Consider the following 22,337-nt stretch of genomic DNA (forward strand, 5'->3'; position numbering starts at 1 on the left):
CTGCGGAGCCTTTCACCTGTCAGTCAGTCAGGTCTTCCTAGGGTCTATTTTAATGGAATTTTTCTTTTATTATTGCCTAGCGCAGTGTATTGTAATATTCTTGTAGTAATCTTCCATGTAAGATTGAAAGATTTCATGAGGCAAAGATTATGCTTCCATTTTTTTTTTAATGATTTATTTTAGGACCTGGCATAGTAGCCTATTGGCTAAAGTCATTGCCTTGCATGCACCAGGATCCCATATGGGTGCTGGTTCTAAATTTGGCTGCTCTACTTCTCATCCAGCTCCCTGCTTGTCACCTGGAAAAGCATTATAGGATGGCCTGGGGCTTCGGATCGGCTCTTCTCAGCTCCTGCCATCATTCACTAGGGGAGTGAGTGGACAGATGGAGGATCTTTGTCTCTCTTTAAATATGCCTTTTAATAAAAAATAAATAAATGTAAAACATCTATTTTATTTGAAAAGTAGCATTATGGAGAGGAGAGACAGAATCTTCCATCACAATAGCCAGAGCTGACTGGTCCAAAGCTGGGAGCTGGGACTTCTAGGTATCCCACGTGAGCACTTAGTCCATTTACTCAGTCCATTTACCTCTTCTTTGCTGAACCGTAAGTAGGTAGAACAAGCCAGGGCATGAATAGGAGTGCTTGTATGGGATGCTGGCTCCATGGGCAGAGGGTTTAGCATACTGCTTTGTGGCACTAGCCCCAAGGAATTTGCTTTTTGCTCCAGAGTCTTGAAGATGTAGCACAGTGCCAGGTAACAGTAGAATTCATGGATGATGGAGCCACTTTCACCTTCATTGGCCTTGCTTTACTTAGTAAAATTCATGGCACTCAAGACTTGATTCATTCGCATTGTTCTTTGCAAACTGACCTGTTTCTTGCACCATTTGTATTCCATCCTTGCTCTCTTTCCTATACTTCCTGTCCCACGTCCCCTCTCAAGCTGAACTGTTTAAATTGTAGTTTTTCCAAGTCTTTGTACATTTTATGCCTGGGTTCTTTCCTTTAACCATTGATTTGACAGCATTTTAGGTTTTTTTTTTTAATTAAAAAAAAATATTTAAAACAGTTACAGAAAGCCAGAGAAAGAGAGAGAAATACTGCATCCCCTGGTTCACCTCCCGGATGACTGCAATGGCTAGTACTGAACTAGTTGATGCCAGGAGCCAGGAACTTCTTCAGGTCTCCCAAACAAATGGCAGAGACCCAAGTATGTGATCCACCTGCTGCTTTTACTAGGCCGTTATCAGGGAGCTAGATTAGAAGTAAAGCAGATGGGAATCAATTTGGTACCTATATAGGATGAGTAACATTGCCTGCTATTCCACAACACTGTTCCTGAAATTCTACTTTAATTACGTGTGTGTGTTTTTTTAAAGATTTATTTATTTATTGGAAAGTTAGATATACAGAGAGGAACAGAGACAGAGAGGAAGATCTTCCGTCCAATGATTCACTCCCCAAGTGAGCGCAACGGCCAATGCTATGCCGATCCAAAGCCAGGATCCAGGAACTTCTTCTGGGTCTCCCACACGGGTGCAGGGTCCCAAAGCTTTGGGCTGTCCTCGACTGCTTTCCCAGGCCACAAGCAGGGAGCTGGATGGGAAGTGGGGCTGCCGGGATTAGAACCAGCGCCCATATGGAATCCCATGGCGTTCAAGGTGAGGACTTTAGCTGCTAGGCCACTGCTGCCAGGCCCAATTTCATGAATTTTTAAATATAGTTTTTAATTTGAAAGGCAGAAAGAGAGCTTTCTTTTACGGGTTCATTCCCCAAATGCCTATACCAGCCATGGTAGAGCTAGGCAAGAGCCAGGAGTATGGAACTCAGTCCCAGTCTTCTCACATTGGTGGCAGTGACCTGGCCACTTTGGCCATTACCTCTGTGTTCTCTTTCCTTCTAGGAGTACTAATTTACAGAAAGCTGGAATTGGAAGTGGAGTTTGGGGTGGGAAGGAGGGAGGAGTGTGGAAAGGAAGTGGAGTTGGGGTTCAAAGTCAGGCATTCTGATAGGAGATGCAAATGTTCCAAACCCTGTCTTAACTGTTGGGCCAAATGCCTGCCCCCAGAAGCATAGTTCTTTTTTTATTTTTTTTTTTTAAGATTTATTTATTTTTATTGTTCAAGGCGAGGACTTTAACTTCTGCACCATCGCGCTGGGCCCAGAAGCATAGTCTTTTAAGACTTAGCTTAAAGCCCTTCTAAATTCTTGTAGGAAACATTAAAAATGCTCTCATGATACTGAGTCTAAGATAATTTGGTCTTAGTGCCAAACAAGTAAAATTCTTATTTTATATTCTGATTAATTGAAGACAAGTTCCTTTTTTTTTTTTTTGCTTCATTTTGCATAAATTATTGAATGTAATGGAATTCAATTTACATGGTGAACATTAGTGGGTTTTTAACATGTTTTTTGTTATCAAACATGTATCTGACCATTTCAGTATTGTCAAGAGCCTGATTCTGCATCAAGGGATACTCTTTTTTTTTTTTTAATTTATATGTTTAAGAGGGAAAGAGAGGGAACATGTGTGTGCTTCCATCCACTGGATCCTTTCTAAAAATTGATCTGGAGACCGATTAGGAGTAGGCTGGAAAACTGGGAGCTCGGTTCAAGTTTCCCATGTGGGTGGCAGAGGCCCTGTTACTTGCGGCATCCCCTGCTGTCTCTCTGGGTGTGCATTAGCAGAAAATGGACAGAACTAAGGCGCGTTGACACAGCATGAGTGTTTCATGTCAGCTAAAGCACTGTGCCACGTGAACATCCCACAAAATGCTGTTTAAATGTTGAAAGCAATTGGACTTCTCTTCATACATCCTACCATGTTCTTATTGTTCTTTAGACCACGACACAGCGTGGCAAGTTTAGAGAGCATTGTGAATGAAGCCAAGAACATTCCAGCCTTTCTGCCCAATGTGTTATCTCTGAAAGAAGCCTTACAGAAGGCTCGAGAGTGGACAGCTAAAGTGGAAGCTCTTCAGGTGAGGAGACTTTGGGATTGTTCTACCCAGAGGTGATGTCTCTCCTATATTAAAGTCCTATAAACCTTCAATCTTTTACGAATAATCAGAATAATTACAATTATTAAAACTTACTTTTTCTTCCATTTAATTTATGCAAAGCAAATACTATTTACTTAGAAACAACTGGTTTTTCATTGGCTTTCTGATAAGATGGTAGAGTTAGTTATTTGATATTTGTCAACTGGGGTTTATCGTTGCTGAGATTGTTTGCGTGTTTCCATGTTTTTTCAATTTTTTTTTTTAAGAATTTTATTTTTACTTGAAAGAGATTTTCAAGGAGGAAAGAGTTAGAAAAATCTTCCATCCACTGGTTGCAGCGGTTGGAGCTGAGCCTAGAGCCTCTTCCTGGTTTCCCATGCAGGTGCAGGGTCCCAAGGCTTTGGGCCATCCTCTGCTGCTTTCCCAGACCACATGGGCACAAGGGAGCTGCATGGGAAGTGGAGCAGCCAAGACACAAACTGGTGCCCATATAGAATCCTGGTGCTTGCAGACATGTGATTAGCTCATTTGCACAGTCTCCACGAATTACCTTTAACATTTAGAGATAGAAGAAGAAAATGAAATTAACTTTGAGCAGCACTATGGGACTCTTAGTATGGTTCTGGGTTGTAAGGGAGAAGAGTGGGGAGACATGATTCTGGCCTTCAAAATAACTCATGCTCTAGTTGGAGAGTCTTGTATTATTATAGTTCCACACAATAAATGCTAGGTAGAGGGGAAATATGCTTGAATTACAAAAACTGTTCTAAATTATAAACTATTGAGTTTATAATTATTATACATTTTTTATTAGTGCAAAGAAAACAGATTAATGTATTTATAGATTAATTCTAAGAGCCAGCCATAATTCCCTTCCTTTCTCCCTCAGTCCCTGGGAAAATTCTTTAATTATGGAAATATACTTGAAAAAAAACTTCTTTTTTTTTTGCCCTTGTCTGCGAATACTTAAAGGCTGTTTATGAGTATAAGGCTTAGTAAACAGGCATAGGAAGTTGTTCATGTGTTTCCTTTGTAGTATTGAAGGACCTTCTCTATATCAGGCCCTTCCTGCCAGTGGGAGCACTAACCTGTAGGCTCTAAGCAAATAGGCAGATTGTTTTGATAGGAGAAGTCTCTAGGATACATGGCTTGGAAACGAGCTATGGTATGCTTAACCAGAGCCATTCTGTAGCCAAATGGGTATAGTTGGGCAAAGAGGGAATAGTAACAAATTAGGCATTTCTGACTCTTATCATTAGTGAAAGTTTTTTTTTTCCTGTTGTATTTAGCAATCCTTATGGTGCTGCTATGATCTAATTATATGTTTAAAACATATATTTCATGGGACTATTTTGACCCTCTTCAGTTTTTAAAAAATATTGATAATTTCTTGCCTGTGAATTATTATTAATTTTTTTATTGGAAAGTCAGATATACAGAGAGGAAGAGAGACAGAGGAAGATCTTCCATCCGATGATTTACTCCCCAAGGGACCACAATGGCTGGAGTTAAGCTGGTCCGAAGCCAGGAGCCAGGAACCAGGAACTTCTTCCGGGTCTCGCATGTGAATGTTGGGTCCCAAGGCTTTGGGCCGTCCTCGAGTGATTCCCCAGGCCACAAGCAGGGAGTTGGATGGGATGCTGGGCCTCTGGGATTAAAACCTGTTCCCATATGGGATCTTGGCGCATTCATGGCGAGGACTTTAGCTGATAGGCTACCATGCCAGGCCCACTTGTGTTTGTGTGTGTGTTTTTTTTTTTTTTTTAAGAAAGATTTGTTTTATTTGAAAATCAGAGAAATATTTCTTTAGTCCACTGTTCATACTCTAGATAGCCACAGCAGCCGGAGCAGGGCCAGGCTGGAACCAAGAGCTGCTTTTGTACCCGCTAGCAGGAACTGGAACAAGGGACAGGCTAGAACATGCCAGGCTCTTCAATTAAGATTGTGGATGCTGAGTTGAGGCAAATCATGCCAGCTTGGGCCCAGCGGGGGCCAGGTTTGTGTGTCTCAGGAACGGGATATCTGACAGAGCTCAGGTAGCTTGGCTCAGGTCCTGGGGCACATCTGTGTGGTGGGGGCTGGGTTTGTGAGCCCCACAGGTGGGGGATCCAGCAGGGCTTGGGTCATCTGGCCTGGGTTTTGGGGCCTTCCTGCGAGGTGGGTGCCAAGTGCAGATCTTCGTCTCTGTATATCTGACTTTGCAATAAAAATAAACCTTTTAAAAAAAAAAAAGAAAAGCTCAGAGAACAATAATGAGTTCATTACATATAAATACTGAAAACATGAGCCGGTGTGTATTAATTCTTATTTCTGTTTATATAACATTGAATCGAGGTGGTTGTCAGAATTAAAATTCTACTTTTTGCTTTGTATCCAGAGGAAAACAACTGAATTTGTGTTACGGTGAATTTCCCCACTGTAGAAAAGATGATTGCATTGTCATATGTGACAGAAATTTTTTTATTGCCCCATTCCTAATTGTAAAGTTTGTTCCTCATTTGTTCTTTGCACTGGTTTTACTGATTTCCTCACACACTAAGGAGTAAATATTTGCCCATTTGCTCAGTAAACAAATGCTTTAATACAAAATTTTTAAGATAGGGCAATGACAAGAGATGCAGTTAAGTTTAAACAATAATATTTAAGAAAACAGTTCATGCTAAATTTTCTTTGAGGTCTTTCATCAATATACCAAAGCTTCATAAGAGAGCTCAAATTGGAGGCCCAGTGTGATGGCTCAAGTGGCTAATCCTTCCCTTACAAGTGCCAGGAGCTCATATGGGTGCTGGTTCATATCCTAGGTACTCTTCTTCCCATCCAGCTCCCTGCTCGTGGCTGGGGAAAGCAGTGGAGAATGACCCAAAGGCTTGGGACCCTGCATGTGCATGGTAGTCCCGGGAGAAGCTCCTGGCTCCTATAATTGTGGCTACTTGGGGAGCGTGCCAGCAGATGGAAGATCTTTCTTTGAGTGTCTCCTCTGTAAATCTGCTTTCCAACAAATATAAATAAATCTTTAATTTTTTTTTAATATAGAGCTCCAATTGTGTGAGATTCTGCTTTTGTTTTTCAGAGTGGCAGCAACTATGCTTACTTGGAGCAACTTGAGAGTTTATCTGCTAAAGGACGTCCTATTCCTGTGCGTCTTGATGCGCTGCCCCAGGTGGAGTCACAAGTAGCCGCAGCACGGGCTTGGAGAGAACGCACAGGGAGGACCTTTCTGAAGAAGAATTCGAGCCATACCCTGTTACAGGTATTGACCACTCCTCAGCAGCTGTCGGTTTATCACCCCTTAGGTCAACAATGAAGGCTGTTTTCAGTTTATTTGGTTCTCCTATATAAGTGATTTTTTTGTTATAAGATGTAATATGTTGACTTGAAATCTGGAGCCCTGGGCAGATTCATTTCCAATTAGTCTTGTGCTGTGTACAGAAAAAGAAGTCAGCTTGGATTTTTTTTTTTGCTTTTTTGCTTTATTGTTATTGTACTCTCTCTGAAAGATTTTCCTTCTCAAACAGTTTTCTTTTTGAAAAAATTTATTTTATTTGAAAGGCAGATTGACAGTGAGCAGGAGAGACGAGATAGAGAGAAGGATCTTCATCCACTGGTTCATTCCCTAAATGACCGCAGTGGCCAAAGCTGAGCCAGTCCGAAGCCAGGAGCCTCTTTGAGGTCCACCTTGTGCGTGCAGGATCCCAAGGCCTTGGGATATCCTTCACTGTTTTCTCAAGCCACAAGCAGAGAGCTGGATGGGAAGTAGAGACCCACAACACAAACCAACACCCATAGGGGACCCAGGTGCTTGCGAGGGGAGAGTTAGTCGGTTGAGCCGTCACGCTGGGGCCAGAAAGACAGATTTCCTTACTCATTGTCCTTTTCATCCTGAGCAGTTGAACGTAGTAGTTAGTAGCCTAGTTTTTGAATGAGGTTGTTTTAGATTTAAAGACTGGCTCTGCAGTTGCATCCCTGTGTTCCTGGACAAGTTATTTTTTTTCTCATTCTCTTGACTCCCTTGTTTGTAAAATGTGAGTCATAGCACCTATTGTATAGGTTATGTATATAAAATCCTTTAGAAAATACCTGTGACGTTATGAGTTGTTAGCAGCTTTTTTCCTCACTGTTTTTAAGATTCTTTTGAAAATCAGAGGTCACATTTTTTTGTAGGTGCTAAGTCCCCGTACTGACATTGGTGTATATGGGAGTGGTAAAAATAGACGGAAAAAAGTTAAAGAAATAATAGAAAAAGAAAAAGAGAAGGATCTGGACATTGAACCTTTGAGTGACCTGGAGGAAGGATTGGAAGAGAGCAGAGACACAGCTGTGGTGGTAAGTAACGATATAACGTATCCTGAGTTCTCCACGTGAACTCAGAATTCTGTGAAGATGTTCGAAAATACCACTTGAAAAATCTCTTTCCTTAGCAGCTTTCAACATAACGAATATACAATGAAGTGTTAGTGTCTGATGATAACTACCTTTTTAGGCTGCTAACAGGGATGTATTCAGTTTGTTAGGAAGCTGACGAAGTATACAGTGAAAACAGAATGATTTGGCGCAACTCATGATAGTAAGGGAATTGGTTACACCTACTAACTTAATAAGGCTTCTGTCCACCTGCAGTTATTCTGTTTTGGTGCCAGCGAACGTCATCTCAAATTAGAGCTTAGCCTAGCAAGTCAAATCTTGCCAACTAGAACAGAAAATTGTTTCAAACCTATTGGCAGTTTATTAATATGTATATTTATATTTTAAAGAATTTGTTTAGAGGCAGAGAGAACCAGTCTTCCATGCATGGTTTGTTCCCCAGATGCTGCAGCAAAGTTGTGGAGCTGGCACCTCAATGTAGGTCTCCCCCGGGGCAGCAGGAAACTAAAGGACTTTTGATTATCATGGCTGCCTGTCATGATCTGCATTAACAAGAAACTGGAGTCAGGCTGGAACAGGGCAGGAGCCCGGGGCTTCCAGTATACGATGTGGGTATCTGGGCCAGCTATTTAATTAATAGGCTGAATATAATGCCCGTCACCCAATTTTTAAAACTTTTTTCATTTCATTTGAGATAAGAGGGGGTCTGGTGACATGGTGCTAGTAATTCAAAAAAAAGTGTGCTGGCAATATTCATAATTAGATTTGTTTGCATTTTTTTAGTTTATTGAAAATGAGTGTCAATAAGACACTAATGTTATAATTGGTCACCAGACTGATATTCTAATATCAAGTAAATTGTAGAGACCTTTTAGTATGAGGTCATAACTTGAAGAGAAAAAAAAATCACTTTGCCTTGAGGATTTGGTGTTTGCTAGGGAAGTGTACTGCAGTGACTCTTTGCAATTAAATGTTATGTTTAGGTGGCAGTTTTCAAAGAACGGGAACAAAAGGAGATTGAAGCCATGCATTCCCTTAGAGCAGCCAACCTAGCCAAGATGACCATGGTGGACCGCATCGAAGAAGTGAAATTCTGCATTTGCCGCAAGACAGCAAGTGGGTTTATGCTGCAGTGTGAGCTGTGCAAAGACTGGTTCCATAACAGCTGTGTTCCCCTTCCTAAATCAAGTTCCCAGAAGAAAGGATCCAATTGGCAGGCTAAAGAAGTAAAATTCCTTTGCCCTCTTTGTATGCGTTCTCGAAGGCCGAGGCTAGAGACTATTCTGTCACTCCTGGTGTCTCTTCAAAAGTTGCCTGTACGGTTGCCAGAGGGGGAGGCCTTACAGTGTTTGACAGAACGTGCTATGAGTTGGCAGGATCGAGCCCGGCAGGCCCTGGCCACAGATGAGTTGTCCTCTGCCCTGGCCAAGCTGTCTGTGTTGAGCCAGCGTATGGTGGAACAAGCAGCTCGAGAAAAAACTGAGAAGATCATTAGTGCAGAACTCCAAAAAGCAGCTGCCAATCCAGACTTACAGGCAAGTACAGGATTTATCTTCCCTTTCTATTTATGTGGAAATAGTGTCAGTGTGTGAATAGTAAATCTGTCTTACCAATCGGCTGAGAAAACTGCAGTAACTTGCTTACAGTTTATAACCATAACATCTCCCTTCTACATAAACCCAAAGTATTCTCTTTAGATTGTAGTTTGGTTTTCTTAGTAAACTATTAACAGGTGGGTGTTGGTGTTCTAATCAAATAATTTTAATTTTACTAATTGAACAACTGTGTTGGCCACTGTTAAGTTCATTACATTCCTTCAGCACATATTAGTGTTACCCTTGTTTGTGTAGTGTGTGTTTATCTTGGAATTTCTGGCTGTTTAGGGGCACTTACCTAGTTTCCAGCAGTCTGCTTTTAACCGGGTAGCGAGCAGTGTGTCATCTTCCCCTCGACAAACAATGGACTATGATGATGAAGAAACAGATTCTGATGAAGATATTCGGGAGACATACGGCTATGACATGAAGGTAATTCACGGCAGGCTGTGTGGAGATTGTACCTGCTGGTGCATTTGTTAAAAAGCTGATGATTGAGGAGTAAAGGAGTAAAGGAAGGGAGAACTAGTTATTGCTCCTGAATTCATGATGATAAATTTTTTTTTTTCAAAACTCCAAAGAATCTAGATTATTGTAATACCATTTATTTTTAGGAAGGGGATTTTTTTTGTAAGATTTATTTATTTTTATTGGAAAGGCAGTTATACAGAGAGGAGAGAGAGAGGGGAAGATCTTCCATCCGATGATTCACTCCCCAAGTGACTGTGATGGCCGGAGCTGAGCCAGTCCGAAGCCAGGAGCCTCTTCTGGGTCCCCATGCAGGTGCAGAGTCCCAAGGCTTTGAGCCGTCCTCAACTGCTTTCCCAGGCCACAAGCAGGGATCTGGGTGGGAAGTAGAGCTGCCGGGATAAGAACTGACGCCCTATGGGATCCTGGTGCGTTCAAGGCGAGGACCTTAACCATTACGCCATCACACTGGGCCCTCCTTTCTTTTTTTTTTTTTTTTAAGCTCATTTTTTTAAAAGGATCAAGGTTTATTAACCCATCACGTTTTCAACTATTTCAGTTAAATTCACACAGGTCCATAGTTACTGTGGAGGATATTTATTGCTTTTTATACGTATCTTACATAGAGGACAATGGAACATGACACATATAATTTATTAGTGTGTTTTTTCTTTTTTTAAGATTTATTTATTTTTGTTGGAATGGCAGATTTACAGAGAGAAGGAGAGACAGAAAGATCTTCTATCACCTGGTTCACTCCCCAAGTGGCTGCCACAGCCAGAGCTGAGTCAGTCCAAAGCCAGGAGCCAGGAGGTTCTTCCAGGTCTCCCATCTAGGTACTTTGGGCCGTCCTCAACTGCTTTCCTAGGTCACAAGGAGGGAGCTAGATGGGAATCGGGTGGCTAGGGCATGAGCCGTCACTCACATTGAATCCTTGCTCATACAAGGTGAGGATTTTAGCTTATATACTACAGTGCCAGGCCTTATTTATATTTTTATGAAGATTTATTTCTGGGGCTGATGTAGTGGCTCTGTAAGGTAATCTTCCAAGTGCATCCCACATGGTCACCAGTGCTAGTCCCAGCTGCTCTACTTTCAATCCAGTTCCAGCTTCTGACCTGGCAAAGCAGCGGAGGACAGTTCAGGCTGCTGCATCCATGTGGAAAATCTGGAATAAGCTTTGGAGGTTTCAGTTCTGGCTGTTGCAGCCATTTGGGGAGTGAATTAGAAAATGGAACCTAGCCCCCCCCCCCCCCCCGGTACTGACTTTAAAGTAAAACATACATAAATATTTTTAAGAAAACATGGTTTACTTGCCTACTTGTTTGAAAAAGTGATTGAGAGGGGAGACGGAGCGGCTCTTCCACTGCTTCATTCCCCAGGTGTCTGCCATACCCATGTTGGTTGCAGGGTCTCAAGCACTTGGGTTTTCTTGAGTTGCTTTTCGCAGACCATTAAAAGGGACTTGAATCTGAATTGAGTAGTCAGGACTTCAACAGGATGCCAGATGGGATGGCAGCATGGCAAGAAGCAGCTTTATCATGCCATGTAGTGTGTTTTATAATGAGAATTGTAAATGGCAGGTGTCTTAATAGCAGCTTCTTTATAGATTTACTCTCACTGGATAATTTTGAGCTTTGCTCTCTAGTTTTGGCTTGAAATGGTAGTCATTACAGTTTTCTCCCCCATGGAAACTTTATGTCATATACTTAAATTTTCGTGTGTTTTAAATGTATTGTGTAAACTTTCACCTGAAAGCTAATTCTGAAGAAAGGTCTGGGTCCTTGTCACAGAGTGAAGGGGGTTCCGTTGTGTTTTTTCTTCAGGATACAGCTAGTGTGAAGTCTTCCAGCAGTCTGGAGCCCAACCTTTTTTGTGATGAGGAGATCCCTATCAAGTCTGAGGAGGTGGTAACTCACATGTGGACAGCACCCTCCTTCTGCGCAGAGCACGCCTACTCTTCTGCTTCCAAAAGTTGTTCTCAAGGTATTACTATGCTCAAAAAGTGGGAAGAGATGAACCTAAAGCTAGGGAGGAAGAAAATACTATGTTAAGAAAGACTCTTGATTTCTCTTAAATTGAATATGCTGCCTGACTATGATATACTAATAGAACTTGCAAATGCAATTTTGATTAAGAAAAAGAAGTTTATTTGCATTTATTGGAATTTAATTGCAGGTTGAAAGCTTAAGCTTACATGAGATCATACAGTTTTCATTAGAAGGACTTGGGGGTTTTTTTTTTTTTTTTTTTTTTTGAAGATTTATTTGAAGAAGCGGCTTCTTTTTTTCCAAAGAATTACAGAGAGAGGAGAAACAGAATCTTCCATCTGTGGGTTCAGTCCCCAAATGGCTTCAGTAGCTGTGGCTGGACAGGGATGCAGCCATGATCCTGGAGCTTTCTTTTGTGTGTCTCATGAGGATGCAGGGCCCAAGCATTTGAGCCATCTTCCACTGCCTTCACAGGCACATTAGCAAGTAGCTGGATTGGAAGTGGAGCAACTGGGACTTACTTGAACTGGTACCCATATGGGCTGTTAGTGTCACAGGCAGAGGCTTAAAACTATGACAGACTCTAGAAGAACTTTAGATGTCATCAAGTACCATCTCTTTATTTCTGTAAAATCCCTGATAGTTGTCATTTCCCCTCTTACTTGGTATTTACCAGTTGATGAGGGACTCTCTACTTTTTAAGATAGTCATTTGGTTGGGTGTCTAAAATTTTCTTGGTAGATTATTTCTCTTAATGTTTGCATTTCTCTTCCCTGTGAATATAAGTCACATTGCTTTAGTGCACAACTCTGAAAGATGAAGGGTGTTTCTTCATAATAAGTTGCAGATTTGTGGACCAACATATCATAGACTGTTCATTACAAGATAACTGGTTCCCCATGGCAACTAATTGTGTATTATTTTATTATTGTCTAGAGAGGATAGAGCATGACATGAGTTAAGAGATTTTCTCACTCCCTTCCCTCCATCCCTGCCCCAGCATCACCACAGGAGTAAGTAATCCTTGAAGACAAATAGCTAGGAAAGAACCAGCTTTCAATTCTTCACTCAGTTACTTGGAGTGAGAGTTAGAATTGTAGATGTTTTGTTTTCTATATTTGTTTTTAATTTCATTTTCTCTTCATGTTGTTACATTGAATTCAGATACCTAAAGTCAGTATTGGGGTGGGGGGAGGAGACCATTTCCCTAAGTGTTTGCTTCGAAAACATTGCATTTTTTTCATATTTTCCTTTTTCGTTTTATGATTTGGGAAAGGTTCTAGCACACCAAGGAAACAACCTCGAAAGAGCCCTTTGGTGCCCCGGAGTTTGGAACCTCCGGTTTTGGAGTTGTCACCTGGAGCCAAAGCCCAGCTGGAAGAACTGATGATGGTGGGAGATCTCCTAGAAGTATCTCTGGACGAGACTCAGCACATTTGGCGCATTTTGCAGGCCACTCACCCACCCTCTGAAGACAGATTCCTGCATATCATGGAGGTATGGATTTAATGCTTACAAAAAGTGGCCTTAAAGCTGTCCAGGTGGGGACAGACAAGGCTTTCTGAGGTTGGTTAAGATGGCTGATTAGGATGCCTGTGTTGCATGTTGAAGTGCCTGGAGTAAGGCCTGGTTCTGCTCTCAATTTTGTGTTCCTGAAGTTCTTATTCCTAGGAGTCAGCTGGACTCAAGTCTTTGCCACTCAGGTGGGAGACGTGGATTGAATTTTGAACTCTTAAATTTTGTCTGTTTCTGAGTGTTAGGGGCATTAGATCAGCAGGGAGGACCTTTCTTTGTTTTCTGTTAGCCTCTCTGACTACCTGCTTTCAAAAAAATATTTTTGAAGCAAGAGGATTAATAGATGTGGATTGGGTCGAAGGGAGAGCCCGCATTCGTGTGTCACACTTGGATAATAGTTTGTAGTTTATACGTTTTTTTGGTGCCTGGGATCTCTCCTGATCCTCACCAGGAGAGTGGAGGCAAAGGACATGGATAAGACGACTGTTTACTGCATTCTTCCTGTAGAGAAACTAAGGATCAAAGCTGTGAAATGAAGGTTTTACATGTAGTTTAAAAGCTTTGGCATCTGACACCTTCTATTCATTTTGTTGGTAATCTGATTTAGATACTGTTTCTGGTATACAAAACATTTTCTGCACATCATTATCTTGTTCAAGGTGTAACACACTCTAGACATTTGTGGCCCCATGTTCTTTTGAATTCTTCTTTTTCTTAGGTTGCTTTCAAGATATATATATATGATGGGGAACTTACCACTTTAACCTTTTTTAGATGACAATTTAGTTGTATTCTGTATGTTTGAATGTTCTGCAGTTGTAACCAGATTTGATTTCCAAAAGTTACTTGGTGCCCAGTGAGCAGGTGGGTCTCTGGTTCCTGCTGTGTCTCTGAAATGCCTCCTGTGGGATATCTCATAACAGAATAATACTGTTTTTACATGTCTTGTTCAGCCTTGTTTCTGCTTTTATTTTCAAGGATGATAGCATGGAAGAGAAACCATTAAAAATGAAGGGAAAGGACTCTTCCGAGAAGAAGCGGAAACGGAAGTTAGAAAAGGTAGAACAACTTTTTGGGGAAGGAAAACAGAAGTCTAAGGAGTTAAAGAAGATGGACAAGCCTAAAAAGAAGAAATTAAAGTTAAATGCAGACAAATCAAAGGAGCTGAACAAACTGGCCAAGAAATTAGCAAAAGAAGAAGAGAGAAAGAGAAAGAAGGAGAAGGCTACTGCTGCCAAAGTGGAACTTGTGAAAGAGAATACTGAGAAGAAAAGAGAGAAAAAGGTGCTGGACATCCCCTCCAAGTATGACTGGTCAGGAGCAGAGGAATCTGATGATGAGAATGCTGTGTGTGCAGCACAGAACTGCCAGAGGCCCTGCAAGGACAAGGTGAGTCCCGGCTGCGTGTGGCCAGTGTGAGAGCTTAGGGAGTAGCAGCTGTGCAGGTCTGGTTGTCAGGGTGATAGCAGGTTCCGATTCCAGGCTGGGAAACTCATGTTTTCTACAGTATCCATAAGCTCTTTTGACTAACGAAGGTTTTAGGTCAGTGTGTAAATAAAGGCTTGTGTTTTAAAAGTCATGTACCCGATGAGCACAATGAGACATCCCTGGCAGATGGTATGTTTCTGACACAGTGGACCAGACAGCGTTCAGTCTTGCGCCTCCATTGTAGGGTGAGCCATAGAACCAGATACCTTGTCAGCCACAGTGGCCTGAACCAAGTACAAGTCCAATATGCCAGGATTTGGGCAGATTGCATTAATTTTAGGTTTGTGTTCCAAAGACCTCAAACTGTATTTTACCTACACCCAGGCCTATGTGCCTATGTGGAATCAATTTCACTCAAATCCTTTGGAACAAATAATGTATACCCTTAAGGATATTATTTAAGATTTTACAACACTCAATTTTAAGCATAATCTGTGTTGGCCATTTTTACATTGATAAGAGCTGCTGAGCAGAATGGACAGACTATATTTTAAAAAACATCCAGTTCTTTGACTGAAAGCATCTGTAGAGTTCTCATTAAGAATATAAATAAATTCATAGTTTTCGTTTTACCTGCTAGGCTTTCATGCCACTTTAAAGAGCTGAGCAGGATGGATACACTGCAGCATGGTTGCAGGAGGCTGTGCCCTCACTTCCTTCCACAGTAAGATGTGTACACCTCTGTGGAGCTGGAAGAGAGCAGCAGACTGCCTTGGTTAGGCTCCTCATTTTATAGAGATGATAAAGATGGAATTTAAGAACTATTTAGTGGCTCTTGGACTGGGTTCTGTCTGGTAATAATTATCCCTGCTCCACAGATTAATGAGAAGTAAGTACAAATACACATTCCAAAATTGAATGCACTTACATATAAATTAGACTTCTTCGAGATTTTCCATTTTCTTAAAAAAATGAATATCCCTTAGTGTAATGCTCCACAGATAATCAGCTATAAATATTTTGGTATGATTCTTTCTTAATTTTTTTTCCTGTGGGTTTTTTTTTTTTTATATCATTGTCATATTGTCTGATCATTTTTATGTCTTGCTCTAAACACTTCAAAAGCATTTTCCTCAAACAGTTTAAAGAATTTTAGTAAATATACCATATTGTAATCTTTCATTTTGAATTTGCCTCCATCTGAATGTGTTTGTTAAGGGCATTAATGGAGGATTTTAAGCTGTCAAAGGGTTTGCTTGATGGTGGCAGGACCTTCTGTTTTTTTTTAACTTTATGGCTGATTCAAGACTAGCAGCAAGAATTTGAGCTCAACTTTAAAGGGCTAGTAGGAAGATAAATTCCTTTTTTTTTTTTTTAGGCAGGGGGAAGATACATTTTAGCTTCCATTTTAGATGTTAATTTATTTGAGAGCCAGAGTGACAGAGAGGGAAAGGTGGAGATTAGACCTTCCATTCTCTGATTCGCCTCCCAGATGCCTGCTGCAACACTCCAGGCTCCAGGCCCGACAAAAGCCAGTAGCTCCACCTGGGTCCCCAGAGGAGGATGCTCCACCACTGGGGCAGGACTTGTCCCACCCTCCAGTGCTTGATGCAGGCTTCCCCAGCAGCAGCCAGACCACTGCCACAGCACCACCCAGCTGCCACACTGCACTTCTCTGGTGGTGGTGGGTTTTTTTTTTTAAACTTTGAAGTCATTTTTATGATACTTAATATCCATTATGAACCTTTTTATCTTCTCTTTTCATGTTCTTGATCACTTGATCTTTCTTAGCATTTGAATATGATCAGTTTATCTGTTTTTCCCTGCTGTTTCCCTGTGGCGTGTAAACAACAGAGGCATGACTTTTTAACTTTCATTATAAAATAATTAGTAGATAACCTCAGGGTTATGATGTCGTAATGTCCATGAAAGCTTACATGTTAATAACTATTAAGATACTAATTTTAAATGAACTCTGTGGATTGTTTCTCAGTTTTTTTAAAAAATTGATTTTTAAAAAAGATTTATTTTTTCACTGGAAACTTGGATATACAGAGAGGAGAGACAGAGAAGAAGATCTTCTGTCCGATGATTCAATCCCCAAGTGACCACGATGGCTTGGAGCAGTGCCAATTTGAAGCCAGGAGTCAGAAGCTTCCTCCGGGTCTCCCACATGGGTGCAGGATCCCAAAGCATTGGGCCGTCCTCAACTGCTTTCCCAGGCCACAAGCAGGGAGCTGGATGGGAAGTAAAGTTGCCGGGATTAAATCCAGCACGTATGTGGGATCCTGGCACGAGAAAGGCAAGGACCTTAGCTACTATGTTGGGCCCAAAAAACTGATTTTTGAAAAATCAGTTCTTCCGTCCTCCAGTTGTCTCCAAATGGCTGCAATAAGCTGAAGCTAAGCTGATCTGGGGCCAGGAGCCAGGAATTTCTTCGGAATCTCATATGTGGGTGCAGTGTTCCAGAACTTTGAGCCATCTCCTGCTACCTTCCTAGGCCACAAGCAGGTAGCTGGATGGGAAGTGGAATAGCTGGGACATGAAATGGCGCCCATCTGGGATTCCGGCACTTGCAAGGGGACGATTAACCAGCTGAGCCATTGATTGATTTGTTTTTTTACTTGGAAGAGTAATAGAGAGTGACCAGGAGACCGACATCTTTCATCTGCTGGTTCACTTCGCACATGGCTACAATGGCCAAAACTGGGCCAAGTCTAAAGCTGCGACCCAAGCACTTCTTCCAGGTTCCCAGACCTATAGTAAGGAGCTGGATCAGAAGTGGAACAGCCAGGGTCCATATGGGATGGCCACACTGCAGGTGGGGGGTTAGCTTTTATGTCATGGGCTGGCTCCTCTGTATACATGTTTTTAAATCTAGAAAGTTATTTGCATTTTTATGAAGCAACACAGATTTTAAGTGAATATTTATTCAAAGATAATGTGTATTTTAAGGAGAGTCAAAATATGTAAACGTGAACAGTTTGTGCATTACTGTCATTAGCCTACATAAAACAGTCTTAGTGTTATGTTTCTCTAGTTTTTTATAAAATTATTTCAGATTATAAATACTTTGCCTGTCATTGCATTTGGCAGTCTTTCAGGTTTCTCCTTGTGTTTTTAGTTTTAATAAGTCTATTTGTTTTTAAAAATTTTTTACAGTTTTCTCAAGTTGTAGTATTTTGCTAAGGAATCCTAATGAATTCATGGCACACATTTTTAAACAAAATGATAAGAAAATGTTCTTTAAGGAAGACTGTTCTTTATGCAGTAAGAAATCACTTCTAGGATTCATTTGTTTTTCAATGTTCCTGTGCCATTTCTCTAGTTGGTAATTACTATTACTTTTCCCTAGAAAAATATGCAGATTGGGAAATATTTTAGAATTTAGAATGGTTACTTAAATATGCCCCAAGATATTTTAGAAACATTTAAGAAAGATAACATAATGTAATAAGATTTTTTCAATTCCATCTCCTCTGAGATTTACTTTAAGATGAAGTGATCTTTAAATAAGAGCTGTTTTCTCTAAGAATCAGTTTAAGGGGTGGGCATCTGACCTAGTATTTTTGAGTCAGAGTATATTTGAATCCAGTCATCTCCATTCCAGCTCTTTCCAGTGCACACCCTACTGGCTGCAGACCATGACTCAAGTACTTAGCTCTGTGCCACTCACTTGGGCAACCAGGATTGAGTTTCTAACTCCTGATTAACCTGGCAAGGCAGAGGCAGTTGTGCAAATTTGGGAAATGGGCGCCGCTTCTAATCCTGGCAGTTCCACTTCCCATCCATCTCCCTGCTTGTGGCCAGAGAAAGCAGTCAAGGATGACTGCACCCATGTGGGAGACCCGGAAGAAGTTCCTGGCTCCTGGCTTCGGATTGGCTCAGCTCCAGCTGTTGCAGTTGCTTGGGGAGTGAACCATTGGATGAAAGATCTTCCTCTCTGTCTCTCCTCCTCTCTGTATATCTGTCTTTCCAATAAAAATAAGTCTTTAAAAGCTTAAAGAGGAAATCATTTTGAGATGATATATTTTATGTGTTTTCAGGGTTAAAGTAAGTATTTTAGTCATTTTGTACAAGAAAATACTTTTTTTCCTCTCTCTCTCTATGGGTCTTTTACTTACCCATTACTTCTTCCGTAAGTAGTTTGACCTCATAAATTAAGGGATTTCAGCTAAAAATGTATGCCCTTCTGCTTTTGAAAGATTTATGTGGAGGTGTTGTTGCCACCAAAATATTTGCATTATTGTTATCTTGAGCAGTTCGTTGCTCCTTTTAGCATAGTAGGAGGTTACAGAGATGCAGACACCCAGTGGTGGGGTGAGCAGCGAGAAACCAGCTGCCCCTACTGAGGCTCAGCCAGTTTTAACATGGAAATTCCTGCATACAGGAAAATTTGTCATTTCTGGACAAGCTGGGTGGGCTGACCACTAAATATTTGCAGCACTAAAAAAATCACATATATATCACTGAACCTTGATACAAAAGAGCGTAAATAACAATAGCAAAAGCTTAGTTGAAAAAGCTAAGACTATCACAGATTTTTTTTCCTTAGTGTGATAATAGACTGTAAGAAATTAACAATATAATATGCCAACTTTCTCTTACATGTAAAACTGAAATCATGGATGTCAAAATAGCATTATTTCCTCTACTTAATGTATTTCCTGACCACACATACACTAAACAGAAGTATCCCCCAGATCTGGGTGATAGTAACTATGTATAGTAGAAAATATGTTTATCAGTTAATTGAAGCTCATAGATGTGAAGTTTCTTGATTTTTGTGATTCACTAGACACATCTCCCAGATCTAATAAAAGGGCACATTACTACTAAAATGTAATGTATGGTAAGACAGATTTTCAGCTCCTGATTTGCCAAGCTGTTACATAGTTTTTTGCCTCTGTATCAGAATTTTTTGTGGATGAGTTCAGAATTCAGTGAATGTTCCAACCTTCAGGTTGCCTACTATCCTATGGGCCTTTTTATTTGTTTGAAGATGTACTTACTCGAAAAACAGAGTTAGGAAAGAGAGTTTCAGAGAGAAAGAATGAATGTCCAGGTCCATTTGCTGATTCTAAAGGCTGTGATGAGCAGGGCGAGGCTAGGCCAAGTCAGGGCAGCAGCTTTATCTGGGACTTCTGTGTGGGTTTAGGGACCAAGGACTTGGCCATCCTCCATCCTCCACTGCTTTCCCAGGCACATTAGCAGGGTGCTAAATCTGAAGTGGAGTGGCCAAGACTTGAACTGACACCAAGTTTAATTCATATGAGGTGCTGGCTTCACTTGGAGGCCTAGCTCACTACACCACATTGTTGACCCCTGGGCCTTTTGAAACAAAGATGGTCAATATGTGAGCAAGATGAAAAGATAATAAAAAGGTGGTTGTTTTTCTTTGCTATATTTTCAGAGTAATTGAAAAAAAAATATTTAATATTATTTGAAAATTAGGTTTACAAAAGGAGAGACAGAGAGGGAAAGTTCTTTTATTCAGTGGTTCACTTTACAAATGACTGCAGTGCCAGAGCTGAGCAATCTGAAGCCAGGAATTAGGAACCAAGAGCTGCTTCTGGTGCAGGGTTCCAAGGACTTGAGCCCTACTCTGCTGCTCTCCAGGCCATAAGCAGAGAGCTGGTTCAGAATTGGAGCAGGTGGGATGTGAACTGGCACCTATATGTGATGCGAACTCTTGGAGGTAGTGGATTAGTCTGATGACCTGTGGCACTAACCCCAGAGTAAATTCTTTAATATGTATAAAAGATTTATTTTTATTGAAAGGCACATATACAAAGAGGAGGAGAGACAGAGAGGAAGATCTTCCATCCGATGATTCACTCTTTAAGCAGCCCCAATGACCAGTTCTGAGCCAGTCTGAGACCAGGAGCCCAGAGCCTCTTCTGGGTCTACCACGTGGGTGCAGGGTCCCAAAGCTTTGGGTCATCCTTGACTGCTTTCCAAGGCCTCAAGCAGGGAGCTGGATGGGAAGCAGGGCTGCCAGGATTAGAACTTGAAACCATATGGGATCCTGGCGTGAACAAGACAAGAACTTCAGCCACTAAGCCACTGCTCAAGGCCCCAGAGTAAATTCTTATGGAATCTGTAGGTTGGGATAGAATCTGTATCAATAAGTATCACAAGAAAAGTCCCACATCCTTTTGAAATGATAGGAAAGCTAGACTTGGGACCAATTACCTTAGCCCTTGACCTCTAGTCAGAATCAGAAAAGGAATAATTAAGGCCTGGCAGAATGGCTCAGTGGCTAAATCCTCATCTTGCATACGTTGTGATCCCATATGTCTCAAGTACTCCACTTCCCATCCAGCTCCCTGCTTCTGGCGTGGGATAGCAGTAGAGGACGGCCCAAGGCCTTGGGGTACTGTACCCATGCAGGAGACTCAGAAGAAGCTCCTGGTTTCTGTTGTTTGGAGTGGCTTAGCCGTAGTCATTGTGGCCATTTGGGGAGTGTATCAGCAGATAGAAGATATTTTTCTCTATTCTGCAAATCTGCCTTTCCAATAAAAACAAAGAATAATATTATATTTGAAAGAAAGTGATAGATATAATTTGGAAACTGGAAACTAAGGAATAGGTGTATTGAAAAACTAGATTTAAAATTACTTGAAACACATTACTTGGGAGCAGGCTAGGCTTAAGGTGTTTTTAGAATTAGGAATAGAAGTGTCTGTTGGCTTGGGGGTTGCATGATAAACAGAATAATTTCTCAAACCTGGACAGCCCAAAGAAATAGCTTACATTTTCAGTACCCTTTGCCATCTTCCAACACCCAGAACACTTCCCTAGGTTTCCCTGCTATCTACTGGGCAAATTGTGAATCTTCATTTTCTTGCAGTACCTTTTGTGTTTGTTGCACAGAAGCCATTATCTCTCCCCCTCCCCCTGTTTTGTCTATGATAAGTTTGCTGCAATAGCAACATTTTGATCAATTACTACTTTTTTTTTTTAAGATTTATTTTTATTGACGACCATGGGTTTTCAGGGAAGAGTATTGCTAAAGTTCCAGCAATGATCAAATTTAGAGCGTGTCAGAATGACTTGCAGGCTCTTGATTCAGACTCCGCTGTAGGTTTGGGGAGGGTCCCAGATCTGTGTGTAACAGACAGAATAGTTGATTCTGATGCAGGAGATCCACACAGTTACCTTGCGATACGAAATCTTTTATGGAAGTGAGGTGATGAGAGCTGTGAGAGTCATCTTCAAAAATAGCTTCAGTATCAGGCAGTGAACTTGGTGTGTTTTTGGCCATAATTAATATTTGTAACGGTGTATTTTTATTTGAAAGGCAGATTCACAGAGAAGGAGAGACAGAGAAGTCCTCAATCCACTGGTTCGCTCTCCTAATGGCCGCGATGGCTGGAGCTGAGCTGATCAGGAGCCAGGGGCTTCTTCCTGGGCTGCCACATGGGTGCAGGGAGGGACCCAAGGATTTGAGCCGTCCTCTGTTGCCTTCCCATGCTAAAGGCAGGAAGCTGGGTTGGAAATGGAGTACATAACTACTGCTGTGAAGGATGCTGGTACCAGCAGGCAGAGGAATTAGCCTGTTGAGTCACATCACTGACCCTGTGTATTATTGTTTAACATTTATTTATTTACTTACTTGACCACAAGCTGGGAGCCAGAAGGAGCTTCTTTCCATGTCCGTTGCAGGTTCAGAGACATTCTGTGCTATACCTTCCCAGGTATATTAGCAGGGAACTGGATGAGAAGTAAAGCAGTGTGAACTTGAATTGGCATCCAGTCGGGATGCTAGTATTACACAAGGCCAGCTCCTTGCCATATATTATTTCTTGTGTTTTCTTATTAATCTTGTAGTCAGATGATGCATCCATTTACGGTTGGAGCAGTTGGGTCTCCATAAGGTTAAATGACTCAACTAAAATCATCCACACCAGAACTCAGAGCGTTTGACTGAGTTTAACAAAATCCTAACTTAAGGAAACATAAAAACAG

The 22,337-nt window shown here is 41.3% G+C and overlaps 1 protein-coding gene across 3 annotated transcripts in view; it reads left to right on the plus strand.

Moving 5' to 3' along the window:
* The window catches only part of KDM5A (lysine demethylase 5A), a 65,174-nt gene that overhangs the window by 39,340 nt on the left and 3,497 nt on the right, over positions 1-22,337 (plus strand). For all 3 annotated transcript variants that reach the window (XM_040972201.1, XM_040972199.1, XM_040972200.1), the window contains exons 20-27: positions 2,848-2,986; positions 6,078-6,257; positions 7,169-7,330; positions 8,353-8,904; positions 9,253-9,396; positions 11,259-11,418; positions 12,700-12,920; positions 13,917-14,327. In XM_040972201.1, coding sequence (XP_040828135.1) covers positions 2,848-2,986; positions 6,078-6,257; positions 7,169-7,330; positions 8,353-8,904; positions 9,253-9,396; positions 11,259-11,418; positions 12,700-12,920; positions 13,917-14,327 — 1,969 coding nt within the window. The remainder of the gene's footprint in view (positions 1-2,847; positions 2,987-6,077; positions 6,258-7,168; positions 7,331-8,352; positions 8,905-9,252; positions 9,397-11,258; positions 11,419-12,699; positions 12,921-13,916; positions 14,328-22,337) is intronic.

The sequence above is a fragment of the Ochotona curzoniae genome, unplaced genomic scaffold (assembly GCF_017591425.1).
Source record: "Ochotona curzoniae isolate NIBS_2020 unplaced genomic scaffold, NIBS_Ocur_1.0 contig_2235, whole genome shotgun sequence".
Taxonomy (NCBI): domain Eukaryota; kingdom Metazoa; phylum Chordata; class Mammalia; order Lagomorpha; family Ochotonidae; genus Ochotona; species Ochotona curzoniae.